The sequence below is a fragment of the Phodopus roborovskii genome, unplaced genomic scaffold (assembly GCF_943737965.1).
Source record: "Phodopus roborovskii unplaced genomic scaffold, PHOROB, whole genome shotgun sequence".
In the NCBI taxonomy this organism is placed as follows: Eukaryota; Metazoa; Chordata; class Mammalia; order Rodentia; family Cricetidae; genus Phodopus; species Phodopus roborovskii.
The window spans coordinates 7549095-7573291 of NW_026126469.1; the positions used below are offsets into that span (position 1 = coordinate 7549095).

A 24197-nucleotide genomic window follows, 5' to 3' on the forward strand; every position below is an offset into this window, starting at 1 on the left:
TCTCTCCCTTCCTTCTCTGTCAGTCGTGATGGGCGTCAGGGCACTCCCATCCACTCCTCTCTCTCTCTCCATCCTTTCTCCTCCTCTCTCCGCGCCTCCCCTTCTCTTGCCTTTCAGAGTTTCCCTCTAGGGCATCAGGTGTTTTGATTGGCCAAGCATCTGTTCATGTACTTATTCTGACCATTTGCATATTTTTTTTCTGGAAAAATATCTGTTCTGCTCCTCCATCCGTTTTTAGTTAGGTATTTGCTTTTATATTCCTTGACAGTCTAGCAAATTTTGCCCGAAGGTCCGATGAGTTTCAGATTTTCTCCTATACATTTCTCTAATAGTCTTTCATCCAGTAACTCTGTAGATAATTTCCCATATTTTTTGATGCTGAGCTAGGTAACAGTTTGTGTTGTATCTTGGCCATTTTGGATTACACTGTGGCTTTTGGGAACCTATGAAAATACTTGATTTACTTTTCTTATTGGTGATCAAAGTAGACATTTAGTTATTGCCTTTGTACTGCCTGTATGTGCTCAGTCAGTTTGATAATGTTGTATTTGGTGCATTTTGTGATATTTTTCTTAAATTTAGTGTTACAAGGGTAATTTTTGCAAATATATGAATGGCCAAGGGAAACAAGGAAGGCTGTTTCTCCATTGCTGTGGTAATTAGTAGGCAGCAAATCCAGAAGCCAGTTTTTCCGAAGTTCACAGTCTCGTAACCCGTCCAGTAAGAAACCCAGCTCTCTAAGTGCATGGCCTTGTGTTTAGTCTCCATGGGTAGCACCCAGCTAACTAAACCACAGCCTGTCCTCTGAAGTTTTAATCTCTGGAAGGAGACACGGGATATAGAAATTGTAATACAAATTGAACAGAGTGTGTCAGAGGTGCTGTGGGAATGGCAAAGGATTTGCAAGAGTTCAGGGTAACTTGGCAGTCAGTGTGTGTTATGGAAGACGTACTATACAGAGCATGGAAAGGGGTTTTGAGGCTGAGGACTGGAGTGTGTGTGATGTGGTTAGCTAGGGAACATAAATCCGTCTCTCCTCTGTTACTCAGGCAGAATCTCTGTTCTTAAGGCCTGGGGCTCTCTGGTAGTTTCTGTACGGAGAGAACAGAAAAGCCGGCTGAGGAAGTCAGAAATGCAATGAAGAGTCAGTGCTCCATCTGGGGACAGGGAGGGACAAGCAGGTATACAGACCAAGTGAACAAGGGGTACAGAGAAGGAAGCACCAAAGATGGGAGCGATGTATGGGTCAGGATTTTGGAGGTGATGGTTCTGTAAGTCCTCCGAATTAAGGGGAGAAGCAGATGTGAGGTGAGTGTGATAAGTTGGATTTGGCATGTGTTTTTGGTCGTTAGCCTAGCCTTTTAATGGCTGAGCTATCTTTCCAGCCCTAGTTACCTGTCTTAGTGCCATGACAGGATACTCATCAAAGTGACTGAGGAAAGAAGGGGATTTTTGGCTCATAGTTAGAGGGCGCAGTCCTTCACAGTGGAGAGGGTGTGAGGCAAGAACAGCCCTAGCTGTGACTTTCAGTCAGGAAGAGACAAGCAGGGCTCTGTGCTTGCTTTCCCCTTACTAAGCCTGGACTCAAGTGCTTGGGGAGCCACACCCATGTTCAGCGTGTCTCTCCCAGCTCTTCAGTTAAAACTTTGTGAACACCCCCACCTCCCGACCCCTGCCAGAGGTATGTTTCCATGGAGATTCTGAATTCAGTTGAGTTGACGATGAAGATTAAGCAACTAAAGCTATATGCAGAGAGGGAAAGTTTGTTTCACAGAAGCTCTCAGGTCCTAGTAGCATATCTCTAAGTGGCATTTATCCCCTTTCCAATCTAGACAGCAAGGAGGCTTTGCCACTGAAGGGTGTTGAAGATGCCATGGTAGAGACGATTGCCCTTTGCCAGAGGAATTCTCAGAGTTTGAATCAGCAGCAACGAGAGGTAGGCTGATGTCTGCGTGTGTGGAAACTCGAAGATAATTCTATTTCCACTGCCCCCTTGGCAACCCGAATTTAATTTGTTTGAGCTTTAATCACTTTTGAGTGTTCCCAAGAGCGTGAGGTTCTTGACATCATTACCAGGAGGCTCTCACTCCTTTCTTTCGCAAAGGCTGACTCACATCCATGGTTTTGCTGCAGAGCATTGGTGTGGAAGGCTGGGTGCCTGTGGGGAGGAATTTCTGTGTGCCAGGTGGAGGAACTTGTAGTCAGTTGTCATCGTGTTTGTTCACAGTGGGGAAGAGTCAGAGCAAAGCCCTCAGGAGTACCTAGAGTGCAGCCGTGTGCGGGTAGAGGGAAGCTGCAAAATCGTGATTCTTGGCTGGGGCTACACATGGGAGTGGCCTGGGGGCTTTGAACATTTTCTTTAGCTGTACGGAATGTAATTAACTGCAGCTAAGCCTCAGGCACGAGTACATCTGTACATGAGTCTAGTGAGTAGCCAAACTTGGGAAGCTCTGCTGCTAACCATGCAGACTGAAGTTAAAGCATGAAACCAAGGGGGTGCAAATAAACACCTGGTGCAGAGAAATAGAAGCTGCGGATGGAGATGAATTAATTCTCTGGTGATTTTATAAGTAAAGTTGTTGATTGGGGTGGTTGGTCAGTGGCAGAGCACTTGCCTAGCCTATTATTCCAGGGCCTGAGTTCAGCCCCAGGGGAGAGGTAATAGCATTACGCTGTATGTAGCACCTCACACAGCCTCACTTTCTGTGTGTACCCCTCCAGTACAACTGACCTGCCATCGTATTGGTAGCAGGACCTTGTCCCACATCCTAGGTTTCTGAAATGGGGGCTGGGGTTAATTTTTCATGTGTATGTACTATACATATTTTAAAAAAAGGAATACATAAAAACATAATTTTATGTTTTTTCTCTTATATTTTTGTCAGGGATTTAAAAAGTATGCATTAGAAACATATTTACATAGAGATATTTTTCCTTATTAAAAGCTTTTTTGGTGAAATAATATAGATACCTTTAAAAAGCATGCAATAGTAGAGACTGGGACTGGGGCATGATGAAGCAGTTAAAGTGCTTGACATGAGCAAGAGGGCTGGGGTTCAGACCCCAGAGTCCATGTAAATTCCAGGTGGATGTGGTGACTGCTGGTCTCCGTGTGCACACACATACATGCACACAAAAAGAAGAAAAAGAAAGTCATACAGTGTAGAAAGTTCCTATATGCTGTGTCCCACCTCTACATAATTGTTCTATATGATGCTGTCCCAGGCCCCGCGATTACTGTTAACAAGGATGAGGGCATCATGTGGTTCTCTAAAAGCAGCTGTTGGCTGTGCATCTCAAGACAGCAATTCAAGCTGTGTCATCACAGGCCATGGGATCATCACAGTATGGGTCATTATTTTAACGTGGGCTTTTAGACTTACCCAACTTAAAATTTTAGAAGTCAGAATTATAGAATAAGAGGTAGAATGTAAAGAGTGAAAGAACTGGCATTGCCTCCAGACATCCCAAGACCGAGTTCTCAAAACAAAGGAGGTTTATTTGCCCTAGAGGGACAGAGGGCAGGGATAAGAGACAAAGACAGGGGGTAGAGGGCAAATGAGATAGGGAAAGGAATGAGGGAGGGATATTTGCCCCAGAGGAACAAAGGACTGCCTCTGTAGAGAGGAAACTGGTGTTTAATTTTAATTGGGCGTATTAATTAGGATAGCCAAAAGGGAGCTTTTGTTTGTTGGACTTTAATACTTAAATAGCTGGACCTTGGTAGTCAGCTTTAGGAAGAGGAAGTGGCCAGCCAAGGGAGTAGTCCTTGGTGGCTAGCTTTAGGAATGTAATCTAATGAATTTTAGCAAGGAAGAGGGAACAAGGGATGAGCAAGGCCTGCCAGAGCCATGTTTGTCACACTCAGCCCTGCCAGAGTCCCTTCAAAGGGGCATTTACCATGTTATAGGTTAATGTAGAGATTTAATAGAAGAATAATTCTCCTATTTAAGATATGAATACACCCCATGCCTTTTATCTCTACACATATATTATCTGCCATTTGGAAAGCAAGAATAGACCTTTTTTAAAGGAATTTTTTTTTAAAAAAATCATCTTATTTTATAAATCAAATTTCTAAACACAATAAATAGATAAACCAAAAGTAAAAATTAGGTATGCCATGTGAAATAAGAGTTGGCTAAAATAAATACATGATGCGGCTCTGAAAACATGATAAAGAACTAAAGACAGGCACTTGGGAGCACATACAACACAAGGTCAAAATCACTGGCTAAAGGAAATACAGCTCTGAATCAAGGAGCTGCTTGCACCAGCTGAATTAAGTGGAGAAGCTTGGAGAGGGGAGCGTGGGCAGCACAGCTCCCTGCCTCGGGCTCAGATAGGTAGAATGGGCTCTCTGGGACCCTGGCACCACAGTCACTAGGAAAGCCACCACACATGTCTGTTGTGAGATATTGATGCACTGTATGATGATATATTGCAGTGATTGATTTAGTAAAAAGCTGAACGTCCAATAACCAGGCAGGAGGTGTAGGTGGAATTTCCAGGGAGAGAGAGGAAGAGGAGGAAGATTTAGGCACAAAGGAGAAGCCAGGATACAGGAGGTGCAAAATGGAGAGAGGTAACACCACGTGATAGAATGTGGATTAATATAAATGGATTTATTTAAGTTAAAAGAGCTAATTGGGGATAAATCTAAGCTAAAGGCCAAATTTTCATAATTAATTAGTCTCAGAGTCATTATTAGTGGGCTGGTGGTCCCAATGCAAAAGCATATTACATCTGTTCATGTATATTCAACAGCAGTAGGTGCTGGTGAATTGTGAGACATCACACTCCTGCTCTGTTACAGAGCCTTCCTAGGGACTCCCAGATGCTTGCAGAAGTATGTTCCTGTCAAGGCACTGGAAGGCATTTATAAATGATTGATTGAGTTGTCAAAATGGATTAGCTTGGGCTTTGTTGTTGGAAGACTGGAATAACACAGCATTTGGAGTCAGCATTATTACTGTTAACTGTTAGCAAATTACTTAATTTCTATAACCCAAGTGAAGATACCTATGACATACGGTTATTAATGAGAGAAAACATGCAAACAGATATGTTTAAGGCCTTAAATGGAATCCATGTAGAAATAAATAAAGAACTGGTAAGTTTGCTTATTTCTTGGTGAGGTTGGAATGTTATTGAGTTCATCTTGACCTCTCCTCCTGATGTGTAGGAAATCTTCTGTTAATCTGAAGAGCAGGAGTGGAGGCAAGTCTCCCTGGGGTGATTTATACCCTCTTTGTGGCTAGTTAGAGCCTAGCAGGAAGCTGTCATGGCTGGTTTGCAGCCTCACTCTCCAGAGAGAAACATTTGTGATCTCCCATCCTCCTTATGCTTGCCACAGCTGATGAAGGTGACCTCTGGCTTCGCTCTCTGCTTTTTATTGTCTTTTCCCGGTCACATTCCAATTTCCTTTGTCTCATTTTTGCCAGCACACATACATTTCAACCATGAACACTGTGCTGATGGTTTGATTTCCTCTGATGCCACAGGCGCTTTGGTTTCCATTGTTGGAGGCAATGATGGCACCACAGAAGCTGTCCAACTCAGCTGCCCCTCCTCTGCACAGTGAAGGTAAACCCATGAGAATGCCCTGCCCGGGCCCAGCCACTCACCAGCCTGCCAAGGCCTTTCCCAGCACATCTCCTGTAATTTCCCCAACGGAGCCCTTGGTGGACTCTCACACTGTGCATTTCTCTCTGTGTGATACTTACATAATTTATCTGCAAACTTGCAGCTGACCAACTGTCAACTTTATGATACCAAGCTGGCCTGGTTAACTAAGTTTCTGTGTAAGGAGACTGTTTTCCCCTACAGTAAAAAGAAAAACAAAGCCAGTCTTACCGTTAACATTATGTTTCACCAGCTCTGAAGTCTTTGACTATGCAAGTTCTGAACAGCATGGCAGCATTCATTGTCCTCCCGTCGATCTTACAAAGGATCCTGCAGGTGAGCTCAAAGGGGCGGGGAGCTAAATATTGATTGATTTTAGTTGTTTTACCAGTACATGAGGCTGAGGTCTAGCATATCACCTATGTTTTGGCATTACCTAACTTTCTAACTAACTTTGCATGGGGTCACCCATTGGGTCTGGCCCTACCCTGACATTGCTTCCTTGGGCTTCACATACACATTCCCTGTTGTTTGTAGCCCCTGGGACACAGTGGGCACCTATTTCTAGCTGACCATACTTTAAGATTAAAAGAAAATTCTCTAAAAATGAGGTGAATGTAGACATTCTAAGTAATGGTTGTTATTTTAGTTTTCTAGTTCATTCTAAAAATACTTCTAAGTTACAAACTCACCCTGGCTGTAAATTCTAGCTAGCCTTTTGTCCAGAGTTATTGTAAGAAACATTTTCTCCTGTTTTCTTTGGCAGAAAGACTTGAGACTTCCCAGCTTCATAAGAAAGAGAACACTAAAAATACTCAAAGCAGTATTTTTAGAAAAACCTGTGAACATTCTTGGGAAGATGACAGGAATTAAACCAGTCAATCTTTCTTCTCTCACTCTTATTCGCAGCAGTGACACGTGTGCACATGAGCCCAGACACACTCAGCACACACACGCACACGCACACGCACACATGCACGCACCCACGCACGCACTCACAGTCACATAGTGACAGGACTTCACTGGTCTCGATTTTATCCATTGGAATGTCCCCACTGCTCCTTCTAGGATTCCTCAAGTGCTCCTTCCTTCCCATGTGCTCTGAGGCCCCTGGGTTGTCCGTCTGATGAAGAGCGTTTCATGCTATAGTCTCCCTCATGGCAAAGTGCTATGTCTGCAGGAATTCAGGACTCAGGGTATTGCACAGCATGGAGCCCTTGCCTGCCTAGTATGAGACCCTGGTTCAACCCCAGTATTGAAGGAAAAAAAATAAGTATTGTATATGGGTTTTTTGCTTGCTTGTTTGTTTGTTTGGTGTTTTGAGACAGGGCTCACTGTGTAGCCCTGGCTTCCCTGAAACTCTCAGATCTCCTACCTCTGCCTCCCAGTGCTGGGGTTAAAGGTGTGTGCCCAGCCCTCGGATGTCCATTACCACATTAAATCCTCAGCAGCTATCACATACTAAGGACTTCCTCAAAGTAGACTATTTCTATGTGTTTTAAATATATTAATTACAAGGTTTGAAAATATGCAAAAACACCTCCATAAGACTAGAAGAAAGGAATCTAAATCCCAGTGTGAGTTTGCACACTGTGCTTTATGGTGGGTATTAACCACACACTGTCTTTCCTCTTGCAAATCATCATGTAACTTAGAAATGTTTTGTGTTTCAAAACAGACCTCTTTGAAGCCTTTTACTATTTGGGAATCTCAGCTTTGACTTACACTGGGACTCTTATAATTGTGTTGCTGGCAGCAATAATTAACTTCTCATTGATCAGGAGAGTGTTCTTTTCTTAAACTTACCTATTTTTGTTTACTATAATAACTTTGCCCCTGCATATGGACAAGGATTATTAAAAATACTTTTATTTATAACAATCCTTTGGTATGAGAAAGGCATTTATACAGATTGTGGCTAACAGGTGTGTAGCTCGGTTGATAGTATACATGCCTTGCATGCAAGAAGCCATGGTTCCAATACCCAACACCACATCAGAACCTTGTGTGCAGGTGCATGCATTCAGAACTGTCACCACTGGTGCAGGTGCATGCAGAGATGTCACCCTGGGTGTGGGTGTGTGTCTACAGAGCCATCACCCTGGAAGTAGGGAAGAGGATTAGAAGTTTAAAATAATCCTTGGCTATATAGCTGGTTCAAGACCAGACTGGACTATAATAGATCCTGTCTCAAAAAATAAATAAATAAATAAATAAATAAATAAATAAATAAATAAATGTAATGCATGTGCTAAAAAGGAGAAAATCCAAAGGATAGAGAAGCTAAATGCACACCCTGTCCTGAGTGACAGATAAACTGCTTCCTTTTTCCTGATGCATTTTTTTTTATTACATCATTTTAAATTGTCCTCCATTTAAGTTTGTGTTTTTGAGGAACAAGTTAGTAACCATGTGTTAGTTCTGTTTTACCCTGTTCAACTGATTGCTTGTGTAAATAAATGAGAGTGTGCCCACAGCGCTCTCTTGAGAGATAAGGTTTGGATTCATCTGTTCACAATGCTTCATGGGGAAACACTGTCCATCTTAAGAACTGTCTGCTGCATGCTGTCCTGAGCAATTAGCACACCTCCATTGCTTATCCCCAGTCCACACATAATAGCAAGAGGATGGCAGCATGAGAGCAGGGCATGCTGGGCCTGGAGGCTGGATGTGGTACAGAAGGGTTGAGGTCAGGTGGTCACAGGGTGGCTGAATTGGCCACTAGAAGTGCATCCTGGCCCAAGCCAGGCCAGGCTCCCCAGATTAGGCCGGGTACTGGTTGAATCACCTGGGCTAGAAGATTATGGAGGGTAAGATTCACCAGGCTGGGTCCCATTGCAAGATGTGCAGGACTGGCCTGGACCCGGAGCAGATCTTCTTTTTAAATAGTCAGTTCCCAGTGACATGCTAAATAGTTTCCTTAAGCTGTTTGTCTTTATTAGTGAGATGTTTGTTCCAGAACTTTTACTCATGTTTTACTTGAGACATTTGCTCTCTTGTCTGGGGGTCTGAAATGTTCTTTCTATATTTTGATAAAGTCCTTTATCAGGTATGTGTTTTGTAGATATTTTCTCATATGCATCATATATTTCTGTATAGATAATATGTAGTAGCTAAATAGTTCTCTTTTAGGTGCCACTGTGAGCAGTATGTTATTGGCACATCAGAATAGAATTCTGTATGAGCTCATTGGACCTTTTGACTTTGATTTTGTGTAATCTCTCCTCGGTTCCAGAGTGTTTTCCTTGTTGACTTCTTAGACACTTTTATAAAAGAATGTTGTTATGTAACTCCCAGTTAGAGGATTCCAAGACCATAGCCTCATGTCAGTCCCACTCCGGTGAAGACCTCATAGTGTATGACATCATATGGGAAGGGCTTGTACACAAGGGAATGATTGCACTCCTAAAACAAAAGCCAAAAAGAATGCAGAATGGCCACAGGTCTTTAGTAGAGTACTCAGGGGGAACAACATGGCGTCTCATGGAACTGCCTTAGTTTCCTGATGTTCTCACTATGTTGGTTTTGTTTATAGTAATGCAAACACTTCCCAGTGGACCTCTTATAGATCCCACCATCGCCCAGTGTTGCTGCACTGAGGACTTAGTTGAGTGTCCAGCACATCACCCTGAGTTGATAAACCACACCCACATCATAGAGTCTTTGTCCTTGTTGTTGTCTTTTTGATCCTTGAACAGCAAGCATCACATTTCAGAGAGGAAGTTACCATTCCTAACTTGCCCCAGTTGACTGCTCCTGGGTGAGAAACCGGTCTTCTGGCTTCGCGTCTCTGTCCTTCTATCCTGTCTAATGAGTTGATATATTTTCCATGTTCATAGTAATCTAGCAATCCCCAGTGGAGAAGGGAGGGAGGGGCAGTTATTTCGATGCATATTTGCCCACATATAGCTGAAATAAGTTAATGTTCGAGGATAGTCATGCAGAGGACTCTCAGACTGTCTTAACTGGTGTGTGTTTATTCAAAGTGATGCCCAGGGCCTGAATTACATAGCTTCTCCAGGAGCGTATGTGGATTGTAAGGAAGGAAGCTGTAAGGAACGCTTAAAGGAAATGCTTCTTCGAACTCTTAAGTTAGAGAGACATCACTGGGTGGAGTCACAAGATAGCTCAGCAGTGGGGAAAGAAGCTTCATAACAAGTCTGGCAGTTTTAGAACCTGTGTAAATGTACAAGGGTAAAGCCAGCTCCATAAACTTGTCCCTGGCCCCCACATACATGTTCTGCCTGCCGACCCACCTCTCTACCCACCAAGCGTATACACACACACACACACACACAGAGAGAGAGAGAGAGAGAGAGAGAGAGAGAGAGAGAGAGAGAAGGAGAGAGACAGACTGAGAGAGACAGACTGAGAGAGACAAAGTTCAAGGCAGCAGTAGGGGAAAGTGGCAACCGCATCTTTTTCCGGTGAGCTTTTGAAACTGTATGTGGGCACCAAGTGTGTCTTCCTCCACAGTTAATGGTAACTTACAGAGAAAGCCAGCAGCCTTTTCATGAAGACTAGCTGGATGCTGCAGAATAATTGTGAGAGCTGGTGGCTGCCAGATGCTGTCCTTGAAGCCTGTGCTCACCTTGATTCTCTAATTGATGTGTTGCCTCAGCATGAGTAGTTTTCCTGGTTTCCCTTTTAAATTATGTATAATGAAGTAAATATAGAAATGACCTATAAAGACGCCTCCTTTTTCTCTGAAGTTAACCTTTTAAGATGTCTTTATTCACTGGGTGGTGATGGTATACGCCTTTAATCCTAGCACTCAGAAAGCAGTGGCAGGTGGATCTTTGTAAGTTCAAGGCCAGCCTGGTCTACAAAGGTGAGGTCCGGGACAGCCAGAGCTACACAGGGAAACCCTGTCTCAAAAAACAAACAAACAAACAAATAATTGGGTATCTTTATCCTTCAGTCTCTCTTGTTAAACTCCAAAACTATTAATAGTGTAGCACATTGACTGGCAGGTTAGAATTGATGTTAAATTGGATGTTATAGTATTGTACTATTGGTAGACACTGTGGCTAAGAAACGAGCATGTCTATTGGGAGCTTCACCAGAGCATAATTAAATAAGGAGGAAAGGCATTACATAGATCTACTTTTATGCAAGAAAAATGAAAAGAGGAAGTTGTCTGGTGGATGTGTAGTATGAGTTGCTTTTCCAGAGGCCACATCTGGAATATGAGCTGGATCTGTGAGTGATCGCCACTGGTACAGGGCTCTTTAGCTCAGTTCTGGGGCCTCCAGTGGAAACCAAAACTCGAGTTGATAGGGCCTGTAAAGCCCTTGTGTATTGTAATTAGTACAGAAATGCAGATCTATTTTGTCTTTCACCATAATCTCACAAGCTGGAAGCACAAGAGGACTCAAATCCATGAAAGACAGCTCCATACTACTCTAGAAAAATCCACAGCCTGGGTCTAGTCTCCATCAGAAGCTGCACTGCCCAGCCTTCCAGAGCTGACATCAGAAACTGTGATTGAAAGGGAGCAAACTCTAACGTAAAATTCATCAAGTTTTACAGACTTGCCAGAGACATTTCTGACAGTCATTCAGTTTTTATGTGTCTGTACTTGGGAGTGCGGCATAAGTCTGGAAGACCATAAAAACTTGGTTTCTGAAGTTTCTAAATGCAAATTGCTCTTTTAGCAGAGTTTGCTCTTTCAGACTCAGCATCTTCATTCACCGAAGTTGTTGAAAGATGCCAGTGAAGTGTATTCAGTGACTCTGCTGTACCTGTTGGGTTGTGAGAATTCCCAAAGATACAGATGTCTGCATGTTCATGTCCCTTATATAAAAGTATGAGTTTGCGTAAAACCTGCGCATCCTGCCCACTTACTACTCATATGTTTGATTTTTGCTGGTCTCAAAGTCAGTTTCCCCCTGCCTCTACCTCCGGAGCTCTAGGATCACAGTGTATCACTGTGCCTGGCTCTCCCTTACCACACCTAGCACATGGAAATGATACATATGTAGTTGTGAGAAAAACCATTGTCTAGGAAAAAGTTACAGTGCTCAAAGTCTACATGCACAGACACAATCTGTTCTGTTGTTTACTGTGTGCACTGTTGAATCATATGCAAGTGTCTGACCATGGGGATGTGGCAGACAGTATATTGTTTTCATGTTGTCTTTGGCATTTCCTACCCCTTTCACAAGTACTGTCTACTTGGATCATGGTTGTGTGTCCAGGTATCTCTATTTGACAAAAGTCACTTGTGTCTCACATAACATCATATTAGGCTTGACATGCTCATTTGTTAGCAATTCCTAAAACTGTAATTATCAATCTAGTCAAAGACAAGATTTAAGGGGGTACAAAATATGCTGAAGAGGAAAACTGCATAATACATTTTAGATAGAACAGTTCGTCAATACAGTATATACCTGCAGCCACAAAACTGTCCTCTAGTCTGTACTTCCCTTTCTGGAGATGTTCCTTAAAACAGAATCGGAGATTGCAAACAAGAGTCTAGTCAAGTAGTACTAGTTCATGGGGTTGGGGAAGAGGAGGCCCTGGACACAATGCCTCAGAAAGACTAGATAACAATTGTATTTTCCATTACTCCCATTCTATAGTTTTCAGAAATATTCAGTAATATCAGAGCATACTCACAATATAACATCAAGTCAAAAAATAGATGTAAGGTGATCATTTGTAAACACTAAGAAATGCATCCTTTCCAGAAGCAAGGCTGAAGGTGTATCTGTGAGAGTTATCAGTCTCTAGTTGGGAGGACTGCAGTTTGGAGGTTTTGAAGACATTTTGGTCCACCTAGTGTTTTCAGGATTATGCATAATAAATAAAAATAGTAGAGAGACTTGGTTTCTAAATAGCTGTGATTTGTCAGTGTAATGGCTTTATTATGAAAATAAAAACACACACTGAAAGTTGTTGTCTCCAAAACTGGGAGGATTTAGTTAGTTTTAACCAAGAGGTACAAAATGTGAGCACTTGAGGAATTGTTACACACATTCTGGTATTCTTCTGTAACGTTGATTGTCATGCAGTAAGCAGTGAGTAAATAAGAACTTGGAGAGGAAGAGTTTGTATTTAATACAAAGAAGCTTCTGAGAGAAGAAGTGATAAGATGTTTGATTAGACTTGCAAAAAAGATGTTTATAGAAGGGCCTTGAGTCACCTCCATTTTATTTTCCAAAGTATTTTAGATGTCCAAAGAGAAAGCAATTAAGCACCTTCTGGGGAAGGGTTCATGGAAGAACAAGTATGTTATGACTGCTAGTGCTTAGGCTGGCACGGTAACCCATTCCTGTAAATCTGGCTCTTAGGAAGATTACAAGTTTGATGCTAGTCTGGCCTACCTCACAAATTCCAAGCCTGAGCTACAAAGTGAGCTGTTACCGCAGGGATATCAACACCAACCAGCCGTAACAAGCACTTACTGTGATGTTAAAAACCAAGAACCATAACTATTACATTTTTTTTTCTTATTAGGACCCAATTTATGGGAAAGGAAAACTTGGAGAAATCCAGGGCCTTATTCTGGGGATGTTGGACACCTTTAACTATGAGCAAGTAAGTGAGCTGCCTGCGTCCAAGTTTGTCTAAAGAGAGAAAAACCTGTGTTTTTCTTTTATATTCTTTTCTTTCATTCTGCTTGAATATTTGTCTTTGAAAATCTCAACTTACTAAAAATAAGGTAGATTGAGATACATATGCACCTTTTGCTACTTCTAAGTTTCCTGTGAACTTAATTTATACACTTGTGCATGCCAGTATACACACAGAATACTGAAATGCATCTTACTTTATGACTCATTAGCAATCAGACCAATATTTTACCATATGATAAACTTTCTAGGAAAATGATTAATTAAAAAATCTTTAACCCATAAAAGGGGTCAGAGGATTACAAAAAATAGCAAAGTAAAACTAAATGAGTGTTCATTCAAGTATTATGAAACATTATTGCTACTAACTAGAAATTGTCATTGTTTTTCTCTTAACTCAAGAGTGCTTATAGCTGTTAAGATTCAGTTAGAGCTGGCTTGGTGTTGTACACTTTCCCTTAGGAACAAAGTATAAAGTGCCATCTAGTGTGTTAGATACAGTGTCTGTTTTTTGTTAAGAGTTTAGGAGTGAGAAGAATTGAGAGGCAGAGGTTTTTTAAAATGTTTTCTTTAAGAATTGAAGTTTTGCCAGGGATGGCTCAGGGAGGCCCCATTCTCTCTCTCAGACCCAGGCCCCGAGAAGTGGGAGGAAAGCTAAGAACATCCAGGGAAGTCAGAGAAGTAGCGAGAAGGGCGAGGCTAGTTAGTATACCTCATGGACAGTTACGTACAAGTTTTGCAATACAGGTAAAGTTGAAGAGCTGAACTGTATAGCAAGGAGGTGGGCTGTGTCCAGGTCTCTTTCCCTTTGGACTGACAGAAAGAACCTGACTGCATGTATCAATGATCTATGTGAAGGTTGAGAATTATTATGGTAGGAAAGAACTTTACCAGCATAGGCGGCCTTAAAGTGACCTAATGCATTAGTGGTGAAAATGTCTTAATGACAGATGGCAGGGTCTCGAGCAACCTCTAGTGACTTTTAAGTGCTCATCAGAAAATGCAATCTGCTCAGGGGAAATGAACACTGAATAATGACCATTAGCTTTCCAGTGAAATGTTATTTGAAACACTGCCATTCGTCGGTTTCCATCACAGGCCAGGGATCTAGGCTGTTCTTATCACAACTGTCCAAGCCATCAAGAGAGAAGTCATCTGAAAGGCATCAGTACTGAATTGAGCCACAGAAGGCAGAGCGTACATTTCTTAGGAGCTAGTGACAGATTTGAGCAGTTAATGTGTGCATTCATCATCACTGTGCAGAAGTGTGGGTCCTGCTTGAGATGTTGGGTCATCTCATCTTCTCTGTAGAGTGTTCTAGTTTCTGTTGTGTTGTTCATTAGTCCCTGTCCTTTGTTTTAACCTTTTCTTTTGACCTTTTGTAGACCTTACTGGAAACAACCACCAGCCTTCTGAACCAAGACCTCCACTGGTCACTGTGTAACCTGAGGGCTTCAGTCTCCAGGGGACTCAACCCCAAACAGGACTACTGTTCTATATGTTTACAGCAGTACAAAAGACACCAAGAAATGGCTGATGAAATCATTGTCTTTAGGTAAGAGGGAGCAGCCAAGCAGCAGTACATGTGACCATGCATGGTCAGCCATTCAAGCAGCAGCCAAAATGGGCAAGAGTCCCTGCCCCACAGCCCTTAGGGTGTGTGTGGGAGTGGGGGAGGGGTGGAGGGTCTCAGACATTACATAAATCGGTATAATCAGAGTTAAGAGGAAAATTACACGAAAGGCTGTAGAATGGGAGGATGAAGTGTGTACCGGACAACAGTGCTGTGTCAAGAAAGCACAAGGGAATGAATGTGTGTCTCAGGGATGGCCTTGAGCAGACTGACACACAGAGGCAAATATGTTGAAAGTGTTTGGATTCACAGTGAACTCTGAAAGGTGTGACAGCTGCTGGTACATTGGACATGGACGTGGAAACTAGGCCTTTGACCCGGGAAACCAGGTGAACACGGCACCCTTGTCTGAGGAGGAACTGGTGTAAGGAACTGGGAAAATGCTAACTTTGTCCTGCAGATCTGAGGCTTGGGGTAGCTGCTCCATTCTGAGTAGGATTATCTAATAGTCGTGCTTCCGTCAGAAGTCTAGAGCCATATTGAGACCAGAAACAGATACTTAGGGATCAGCAACACACAGATAATATTTAAAGTGCAGTACAAAGAGAGGAGACATTTTATACACAAGTGATATAGTGTCGAGGTTAGGATCAGGACCGAAGAGAGATTGTCCAACTTCTGATTTCAAATGTTGGCTATCCTGCGCTAACTCAGACTTTGTTCAAGTTAGCTTTATCTGTTTATATCTTAGCTTTCTTGTTTGTGGGTTGAGATAGTAACAGTAACACATCTTGAGGTTTTGTGATGTCTCGGAATGCCTGGCATGAGTAAGTGTTAGCTGTGCAGGAAAGCTGGCAGGTCTGGAGGTGAGTGAGGACAGTGTTGTCACTGTGCTAGGAACCCACTCCTTCAGAAGTTATTTACTTCTGCTTATTATTTGTTTTGTCAGTTTAACACAAACCAAACCTAGTTGAGAAAATGCCTCCATAAGATTGGCCTATAGGGAAGCCTGTGGAGCATTATTTTAATTAATGATTATTGTGTGAGAGCCCAGACCATTGTGTTTGGTACTACCCTTGAGCAGGTGATAACTGGGTTTTGTAAGAAAGCAGGCTTGGGGTTAGAGAGATGGCTCAGTAGTTAAGAGCACTGGTTACTCTTTTAGTGGACCTAGGTTCAGTTCTCTATACCACATGGCAGCTCACAACCCTCTAACTCCAATTCCGGGGATCTGATATCCTCTTCTAGCCTCCATGGATACTAGGCATGCAGGAAAAATACCCACACACATAAAAGATAGATAGATAGATAGATAGATAGATAGATAGATAGATAGATAGATAGATAGAAAGAAAGAAAGAAAACAGGCTGAGCAAGCCAGTAAGTAACATTCTTCCATGCTTCCTGCCCCTGTGTGCCACTTCAGTCCCTGCCTTCAGGTTCCTGCGCTGTGTGACCTGAGAGTTATAAGCTGAAATAAACCCTTTCCTCCCAGGTTGCTTTCTGTCATTATCTTAGTTACTTTTTATTGCTGTGGTAAGGCACCACACCCAAGACAACTTATATCAGAAAGGACTTATTGGGGGGCTCACTGTTTCAGAGGTCAGTGGTTGCTGTTTTGAGAATAGATCATGGAGGGCCAAGGAAGGAAGCAAAATGACCAGGAGGGGCTACTTCTGTAACCTGTAATGAGAGATGGCCCAGTGCAGTTGTTAGCAAAGAACTAAGGAGTGAGAACTCTGGGTACCATGTGAGGGATGGACCAACAGGATTTACTTATGGACACGTTCATCATGTACAAGGCAGAAAACAGTTTAGATGACACCAAAGTTCGGCCTGAGAACCTGGAAGAATGCAGTCACTGTTATTGAGAGGCAGAGGGGTGGATGAAGCTATTCTATGGAAGTGGAGTTAATGGAAGTTAGAGGTTGGGTTTGGATATGTTAATGAAGACTCCTATTAGACATTAGGGTAGAGTTCTCAAGGAGACAGAGACATAGGGCCGAAGGGAGACACCTGGGCTGGCCGTGTACACCTGGCAGTCATGAGCCTGTGGCGTTTAAAGGTTTGAGATTAGAGATAACAACTGAAAGAGCAGGTCTAGGAAGAGGGAAGACAAGTGTATGAGAAGCAGGTTCCACACAGAAAGAAATAGCATCAAGAAGGGAAACTAGACAAGAGGATTGTCTTCTACACTCATCCAGTGTTTCTGGTTAGAAAAGGGGGATCTAGAAATGACCACTGAGAGACATCCTCAATAGCCAGCCTCGGGACTCCTTAGGAACAGTGTCACAGCTTCAGAGTGCATCATTTGTGTCAGTGTTTCAAGTCATAATCTGCCTTCAATATGGTGAGTTTTTACCAAGCCACTCAAATAATTACGATTTTTTTCCCAATTGCAAAGCAAACAAAAAACCTACTTGAAAACAGCTCTCAGAATGAACATTGGCTTGACTCAGCCTGTGCAGTCCGAGGACTGTGGAGGCATGCCTACTCGCTAGTTAGGAATTCAAGTAGGCGAGGCTGGGTTCTTAGAAGAGGAGGACATCAGCATCCCCTCTGGTTCTTGTCCTTAGTTCATTTGGGGTTTTCTTTATCACATGCAGATGCACTACCCTACCCTATCCTGGTTCATGTTTATGGATTTTATATTAAGGAAAAGTACAAATTGTTTGTCTTCATTTTGTAGCTGTGGCCACTTGTATCATTCATTCTGCCTACAAAGCAAGGAATGCACCTTAGATACTGAGGGCCAAACAAGATGGACGTGTTACAAGTGCAGCTCAAGCAACAAAGCGGGCAAGCTCAGTGAAAACCCTTCTGAAAACAAGAAAGGACAGTTGGCCTCTTCACAGGTAGCACCCTTTTCAGTACCCATGTGGTCCATGCTTTTCTTGTCAGTCTGGTAGGCCTGGCCTATCTTGTCAGGTCCCAGAAGCCTCCAGGTGACCTGATAGAAACGGAAAGTGTGGCATGTGCTTCGTTGAGTGTTTGAAGTCTGCTCTGCACTGACAATCTGATGAATCATGTTCTGCCCTCTGTCAGGGATTTTGACAGAATAGCAAGTCAGTGAGGACAGGCAGGTAGGTGCCTGGCAAGAGTGTGGCATCCCTTGTGCTGGTGATGGACAAGGTGCTGCTTGCGTGCTCTGTGCATGTTTCTCTCCTAAAAGAACTTGGTGCTGCTTGTCCATTTCAGAAACTTCTCCTCTCCTGTGGAGTTGGAGAATAGCGCTCAAAGCTTAAAACCTCAACCCCTAGCTTAATCTCCCTGGCAACAAGTCCTCATCCCCAAACTATACAGGGTCCCCAGCATATTAAAAGTGTTTTTCTTGACTGGGCAGTGGTGACTGGGCACTTAGGAGGCAGAAGCAGGTGGATCTCTGAGTTTGAGGCCAAACTGTTCTACAAAGAAAGTTCGAGGACAGCCACGACTTTTACACAGAGAAACCCTGTTTCAAAAAAAAAAAACAAAAAAACAAAAAAACCCAGCAGCTAAACAGTGTTCTTCTACAGAGGAGATTGGAAGGTGGGATTGGTTTCTTTGTTGTTTAGATTTATTTATTTTTACTTTATGTATATGAGTGTTTTGCCTGCATGTATGTCTGTGTACCACATACATTCAGTGCCCAATGGGGGCAGAAAGAGGGCAGGAGACTTCTTGGAATTACATTAGGTTGTGAGCCACCATGTGGGTGCTGGGAATTGAACCTGGACCCTCTGGAAAAAGCAGTTAGTGCTCTTAACTACTGAGCCCCACTTCCAGATTTTAAAAAGTTCTTTGCGAAGAACCAGGGACAAAGGCCAATCATCTGGATTCTTACTTCAGGACTAATACTTACCGATGAACCATGCCAGAAGAACAGAAAATGAGTGCATCTGAGGCAAATGCAAAGGATCATGGGAGGCCATGTCAGGTCCCCTGCAAGGGACAATGGGGAGGGGACTAAGATTGGCAAGTTTAGATGCAAAGGTAGGTAAGAGGAGGAATGGGGCAGACGTGGTGGGGAACAAGCCTCTGCTCTCAACAAAAGAGGGTGTGCATTAGAACATGACCATGGTTAGATCCAGAAGTCAAGTGTCACCTCCCTCACAAGTGCCATGTCTCCTGGACCCAGCCTCTCCTCACTACTTTCAAGCCCCAGAAGCTCCTGATGCATTTTGACTAATTTTGCATACAGGGTGTGCAATGGGGTGTGCCTACTAGGAATGGGGACTTCCTAGTCATTGAATGGTCTTTATACCTTAGTAAAAAGTTGATTAGCACAGATTCAGAACTCCTTTCTAGAGATAGAATTGTCTATCAATTTTCTAGTTCTGTTACTTTAGAGGGAATTTTGCTACAAAGTTGTATGAGTCCTTCAGCTCCATATTTATTTCTTTTTTTAATTTAATTTATTTTATATAACAAAGTCCATTTAAATGAAAACAAACATTTGTAGACAATATTTGGGAATTTGGGCGTTGTTCTTTCCAAACTACTTCCTGCTGGTAAGGGGCGCTGTCATGGGGGATTCGAAGAAGATTCAGAAATCCTGGCTGTAGTCTGTAAGGCTGCTTTGTCCAGCTGTTTTGAATGTAGGATCAGCTTGTACTCTGTTTCAGGCGGTCTGGCTTGATCAAAGCACATTAGTCTGGAAGGAATCCACAGCTTTTCATTTTCTGTGGAAACAAAAATAGAAATCCTTTTCCCCAGTAACTTGTCTTCAACTTAAATTTTGGAGTCAAAGCATTTTTTTAATTTAATTTATTATTTTACATGTCGATCCCAGTTCCCTCTCCCTCCCTCTTTCCCAACTTCCCTCCATCCCTCCCTCCCTCCATCCCTCCCTCCTTCCCTCCCTCTTTTACCCTCTCTGCCCTCTCACATGCACTCTAACCAGCCTCCCCTCCCATCCCTCCACCCCAATTCCATATGTAGGGGAATGCCATGCAATTGGGGTCATGTAGATCTGACAGGTCATGTGAAGTAGGGACTAGGGCTTCTCTCCTGTCTCTAGATTAAAGCAGTTATCCCTCCATGTGGGATGTGTTCGCAAAGCCCTGTTGTGCACCAGGAATACATCCTGGCTCCACTGTCTGAGATCCCTTAGACTGCTCAGTCCTTCTGGCTGAGACCCATATTCAGGGGGGCCTGAGTCAGTCCCATGCTGGCTTCCCAGCTATCAGTCTAGTGGCCGTTAGCTCCTCCTTGTTCAGGTAAGCTGTCTGTATGTGTTTCTGCCGCATGGTCTTGTCCTCTCCATCTGCATCTGGGTTGGTGGTATAGTGGTGAGCATAGCTGCCTTCCACATTTATTTCTAATTGACTGTTCTGCTTCTGCTGCCTTTCAGTGTGCGTGCGTGCCTGCCTGCCTGCGTGCGTGCGTGCGTGCGTGCGTGCGTGCGTGCGTGCGTGTGTGTGTGTGTGTGTGTGTGTGTGTGTGTGTGTTGTTTTTTGGTTTGGTTTTTGAAGACAAAGTTTCTCTTTGTAGCCCTGGCTGTCCTGGAACTGGAGCTGCCTCTGTAAACCAGGCTGGCCCCAAACTCACAGGCCTGCCCCTGTTTAAATGCACATAACACTACCATTCAGCTCATTGCAATTTTTTGAAACATAATGAATTGACTGGTTGGCTCTGAGTAAGAGACTACATCTGTAAGGAAAAGAGAGCTTGTATATAAATATAATACTAGCTAGTTACAGTTTGACCAAAAAGATTCCACTGAAAAGAACAGTAAAAGCCCTTGTTACCACCAGTCCATCTGGTGTAAATTAAGTTTCTCATCATTCTTCGCAAAGAGCTGCCAAGGCAGATGTAGCTTGTGAGCTTAGCATGGGTAGTGTGCTGGGTTTTGCAACATAAATGGTGAACAAGAGTCCCAGGGCATCACACAATATGTACTTTGAATAACAGCTACTCTATTTTACATCAGCATCTCAGCTTTAAAATTTTATGTAGTTAAAAGGAGCAAAGTGAACATCTTAAAATACTGCTTACAGTTGGGTGACCCCTGCTTATGTTCTCTTAACCATCTGTGACACATGTCCTGGAGGCTGTGATTGGCTCACCCTGTAATTATCTTACCTGGCTTGGCTACATGACCCCCAAACTTAGTCACAATGGAAACAAGTTCTGTAATTTAAATAGTGAAAAAATGGAATTCCCCTTAGCCCCTCACTTTCATTGAAATACTTGTAAATTTTAAAATCAGCCTATTGCTTACTATAAGAAAAAATTCTGAATCCCTGTTAAGTTCTAAAACCATCTACAATATGTTCATTACCCACTTCTATGTCTCCATGCCTCAGGCATTTAAAAAGAAAACATTTGGTTTGCCTGCCTTTCCCTCAGTACATGTAAGAAAGGTGAATACTTTAAAATTAGACATTCTTGTCAATAGGATTTTCCCCAGTGGCTGTTCTATTCTGTGTGGCCCACAAGGAAAAGGGTTGCTACAAACCATATCAAACACATGTGTTGTTTAGCCGTACACCAACTTTATGAGGGTGAGATTATACTAATTTTACAACTGAAGGAACTAGATGCAGCTCAGAGAGGCAATGTTTGAACTCATGGTTTTAGGAACAGCTCCTCCACCCCCACCCACCCCTGGGGCTGAATCCTACCAGGATACTGCCTGCTAACTGATTGTAAAACAGATGCACACATATTGCTAGGGCCAATTGATAGTCAGGACAGGGTTGCTCTGTGTAGCCCTGGCTGCCCTGGAACTCACTCTGTAGACCAGGCTGGCCTCAAACTCACCAAAATCCACCTGCCTCTGCCTCCCAAGTACTGGGATTAAAGATGTGTGCCACCACCGCCCCACAAGACATTCACAACTCTAATCATAAAAACTTTAGTAGTAACCATCAACTCCATAGTCTGATGGTTTTCACCAGAGTTCGCTGTCTGAGAGTTTTACTTTGATTCTTTGGTTTCTCTGAAGAGTTGTCCATCTGCTTCTGTCTGTCCAGAGAGCATGTCAGGGTCCACTCAGCTTTCACCTCTTCTCTCTATACACAGGATAATTGAATGTGTTTGAAATAGCCCATTGCCCTTGGAACACCATCCTGTCATAGCTTTTTATTTTGTCTCTTGGAGAAACATAATAACTGGTAATTAATTCTCTAGCTTCAGACTCCAGTTCAACTTCATGCAACACTAAACCTATGGTCCTAGCTGGTCAAGTGTTGCTTCATGTCAGCCGATATATACAGCCAATAAAGTTTACATTCTATTGTCTACCAGCAAATACATGGCTTTGACAGGGGTTCTTCCCAGAACACCTCTTTCTCCTGGTATGGACTTGATCCTGTATAACCAGGAGAAGTGATCCAAATGAGTTTCTTCCCTTTTTGTCGGGGGTTTCCAGTGGTGTCCTGGCTGGCCCGTCTCACTCTAGTTTTCTCCACGAACAGATAAAATGCACAAGAGAAACTAATTTTAGTAGAAGTACTCAGCATCCTAGTCTAGTATAGAAATATGTTTATTAATGTTAACATCAAATAAATTCAGTTTCATTTTAATTTATTCATTTATTAAATTTAGAGTAACAAATACCTTCATTAGCACTGGTTAGCATTAAATGAGGTGAACTCATTATTAAATTTTTTGAAAGTGATTGCTGAATTTATGTTAATTCTAAGTACAAGTTCAAAGAAAAACAGATTCACTAAATCTCACACATTATTAACAAAGTTCAGAGTTTTGTTTTTCTTTATCCATGGTCTCTTTGTTGTTAATTTTTTCTTTCTGTTCTGTTTTCCTTTTTTCCAACATATTTTTGTTGATTCTTTGGGGATTTCACATCATACACCCCTATCACATTCGCTTCCCAGTCCTTCCATGTTAACAGCACCCCCACACCCTTGTGATCTCTCCTCCAGGGGGAAAAACAGTCTCTTGTCTATATACTGAGAGGCTTGCTTGCTCCTTAAAATAGATTGAGCGCTTCCCCTCCCTTACCCCTTCAGGAAGCCACTAAGGTGGAGAATGACATTTAGGCATCCTATCACCATTTTCAACAGTTCTCTTCATCACTTCTTGTTTAAGCCATCACTGTTTTGGCAGGAGGGGTTGGGACAGAGATAGGGGTTGTCACAGAAGACTTCCATGTCCCTCTTTCTCAACTGTGTGTCTGCAGTCATCAGTATCACTGCCGAAGTAGCTCATTTGCTCTTTACGGTCTTTAGAAGCATGGACCATGGGCTTCTACATGGTTTCTGGTATCAGCACAAACCACAAGCAGTGTCCCCAGTTACCGTAGGGCCATGGACCCAGACATGGCCCTGTGATGCAGCAGGGACCACAGATGCCAGCATGGATTGAGGCTGCAGCACAGACCATGGACATGAACAAAGATCGGGCTACAGTAAGATCGCAGACGTGGCCCTCTGTGGCAGCATGGACCAGACATCACCTTGGCCTCAGATGGCATCTCACATCAGTAATGACCCCCAGTGACAGCATGGCAGCTACCATCAACATGACTTCAGGCAGCAGTGCAGACAAGGGACCTCAGCTTGACCATTAGTGGTAACATGGACCACAGACCCAGACACCATCAAGGACAGGCCATGCACATGCAGTTAGGTAATAACACAGTCCTCAGACATCAGCCTGAACCCCAGCCACATCAGGGCCACTGACCCACACATGGCCCTTAGCAGCATCACAAGACATGGTGCTCATTTGAAGACATCCAGTCTCAAAAGCAGACCATTCCTCATCTCTGGCCTCCACCATTTCCCTGTGGCAGGGTAATCCCGTGGCCCAGCAACTTGTTCACGGGCTGAGTCTGCATCTCTGTAAGTACCAAGCCGCTGCACACCACCCCATCCTCCCCACTGGGCTATGAAGTGATCTACTGTCGACCTCAGCCTTCTCTCATGCCCCTCACTGCTGTCATGTCGCCAACCCCACCTCTTTCCACAGCACATGCACCACTCAGCTCCTCCATCACTCCCGTCTCTGCATCTCCTGCTCCCTCCTCCCAGTGGTGCCTGCCAGGCCCACCTCATTTCTGTTTTTCTTGATGTGTTTGTGGCATGTGTTTTCCACTGTGTATGTCAGTGTTGCTGCCTGCCTGTCACGTGCACACGAGAAGCCGAAAGCAACCTGCCCATTGACCCGTGCCTTCTCCTCTGTTTGGGATGCTCTCTTGGGCTTTATCCTCTCTGTGCACAGGCTAGCTGGCTTGTGAAGTTGCAGGGATTCTCCTGTCTCTGCCATCCACCTCCTCATAGGGTTGCTAGGATTACAGACACTCATGCTTCATGTCCAGAATTTCTAACACGAATAATAAAAACCCAGGGACAGATATTGGGGTCCCAGCTGATGGTCAGATAAGCAAAGCAGCCAGCCACTAGCTCTTGTATCTAACTCAGGCTGAAAGGATGATCCAGCTAATTCCACAATCCTCAGACTACAGTCAGACT

General features: G+C 43.3%; 1 protein-coding gene across 1 annotated transcript in view; it reads left to right on the forward strand.

Moving 5' to 3' along the window:
• Vps8 (VPS8 subunit of CORVET complex) overlaps positions 1-24197 on the forward strand; it is a 205575-nt gene that overhangs the window by 137491 nt on the left and 43887 nt on the right. Inside the window, exons 39-44 of the mRNA XM_051191188.1 lie at positions 1833-1936; positions 5505-5586; positions 5879-5961; positions 13090-13170; positions 14591-14760; positions 17468-17633. Coding sequence (XP_051047145.1) covers positions 1833-1936; positions 5505-5586; positions 5879-5961; positions 13090-13170; positions 14591-14760; positions 17468-17633 — 686 coding nt within the window. The remainder of the gene's footprint in view (positions 1-1832; positions 1937-5504; positions 5587-5878; positions 5962-13089; positions 13171-14590; positions 14761-17467; positions 17634-24197) is intronic.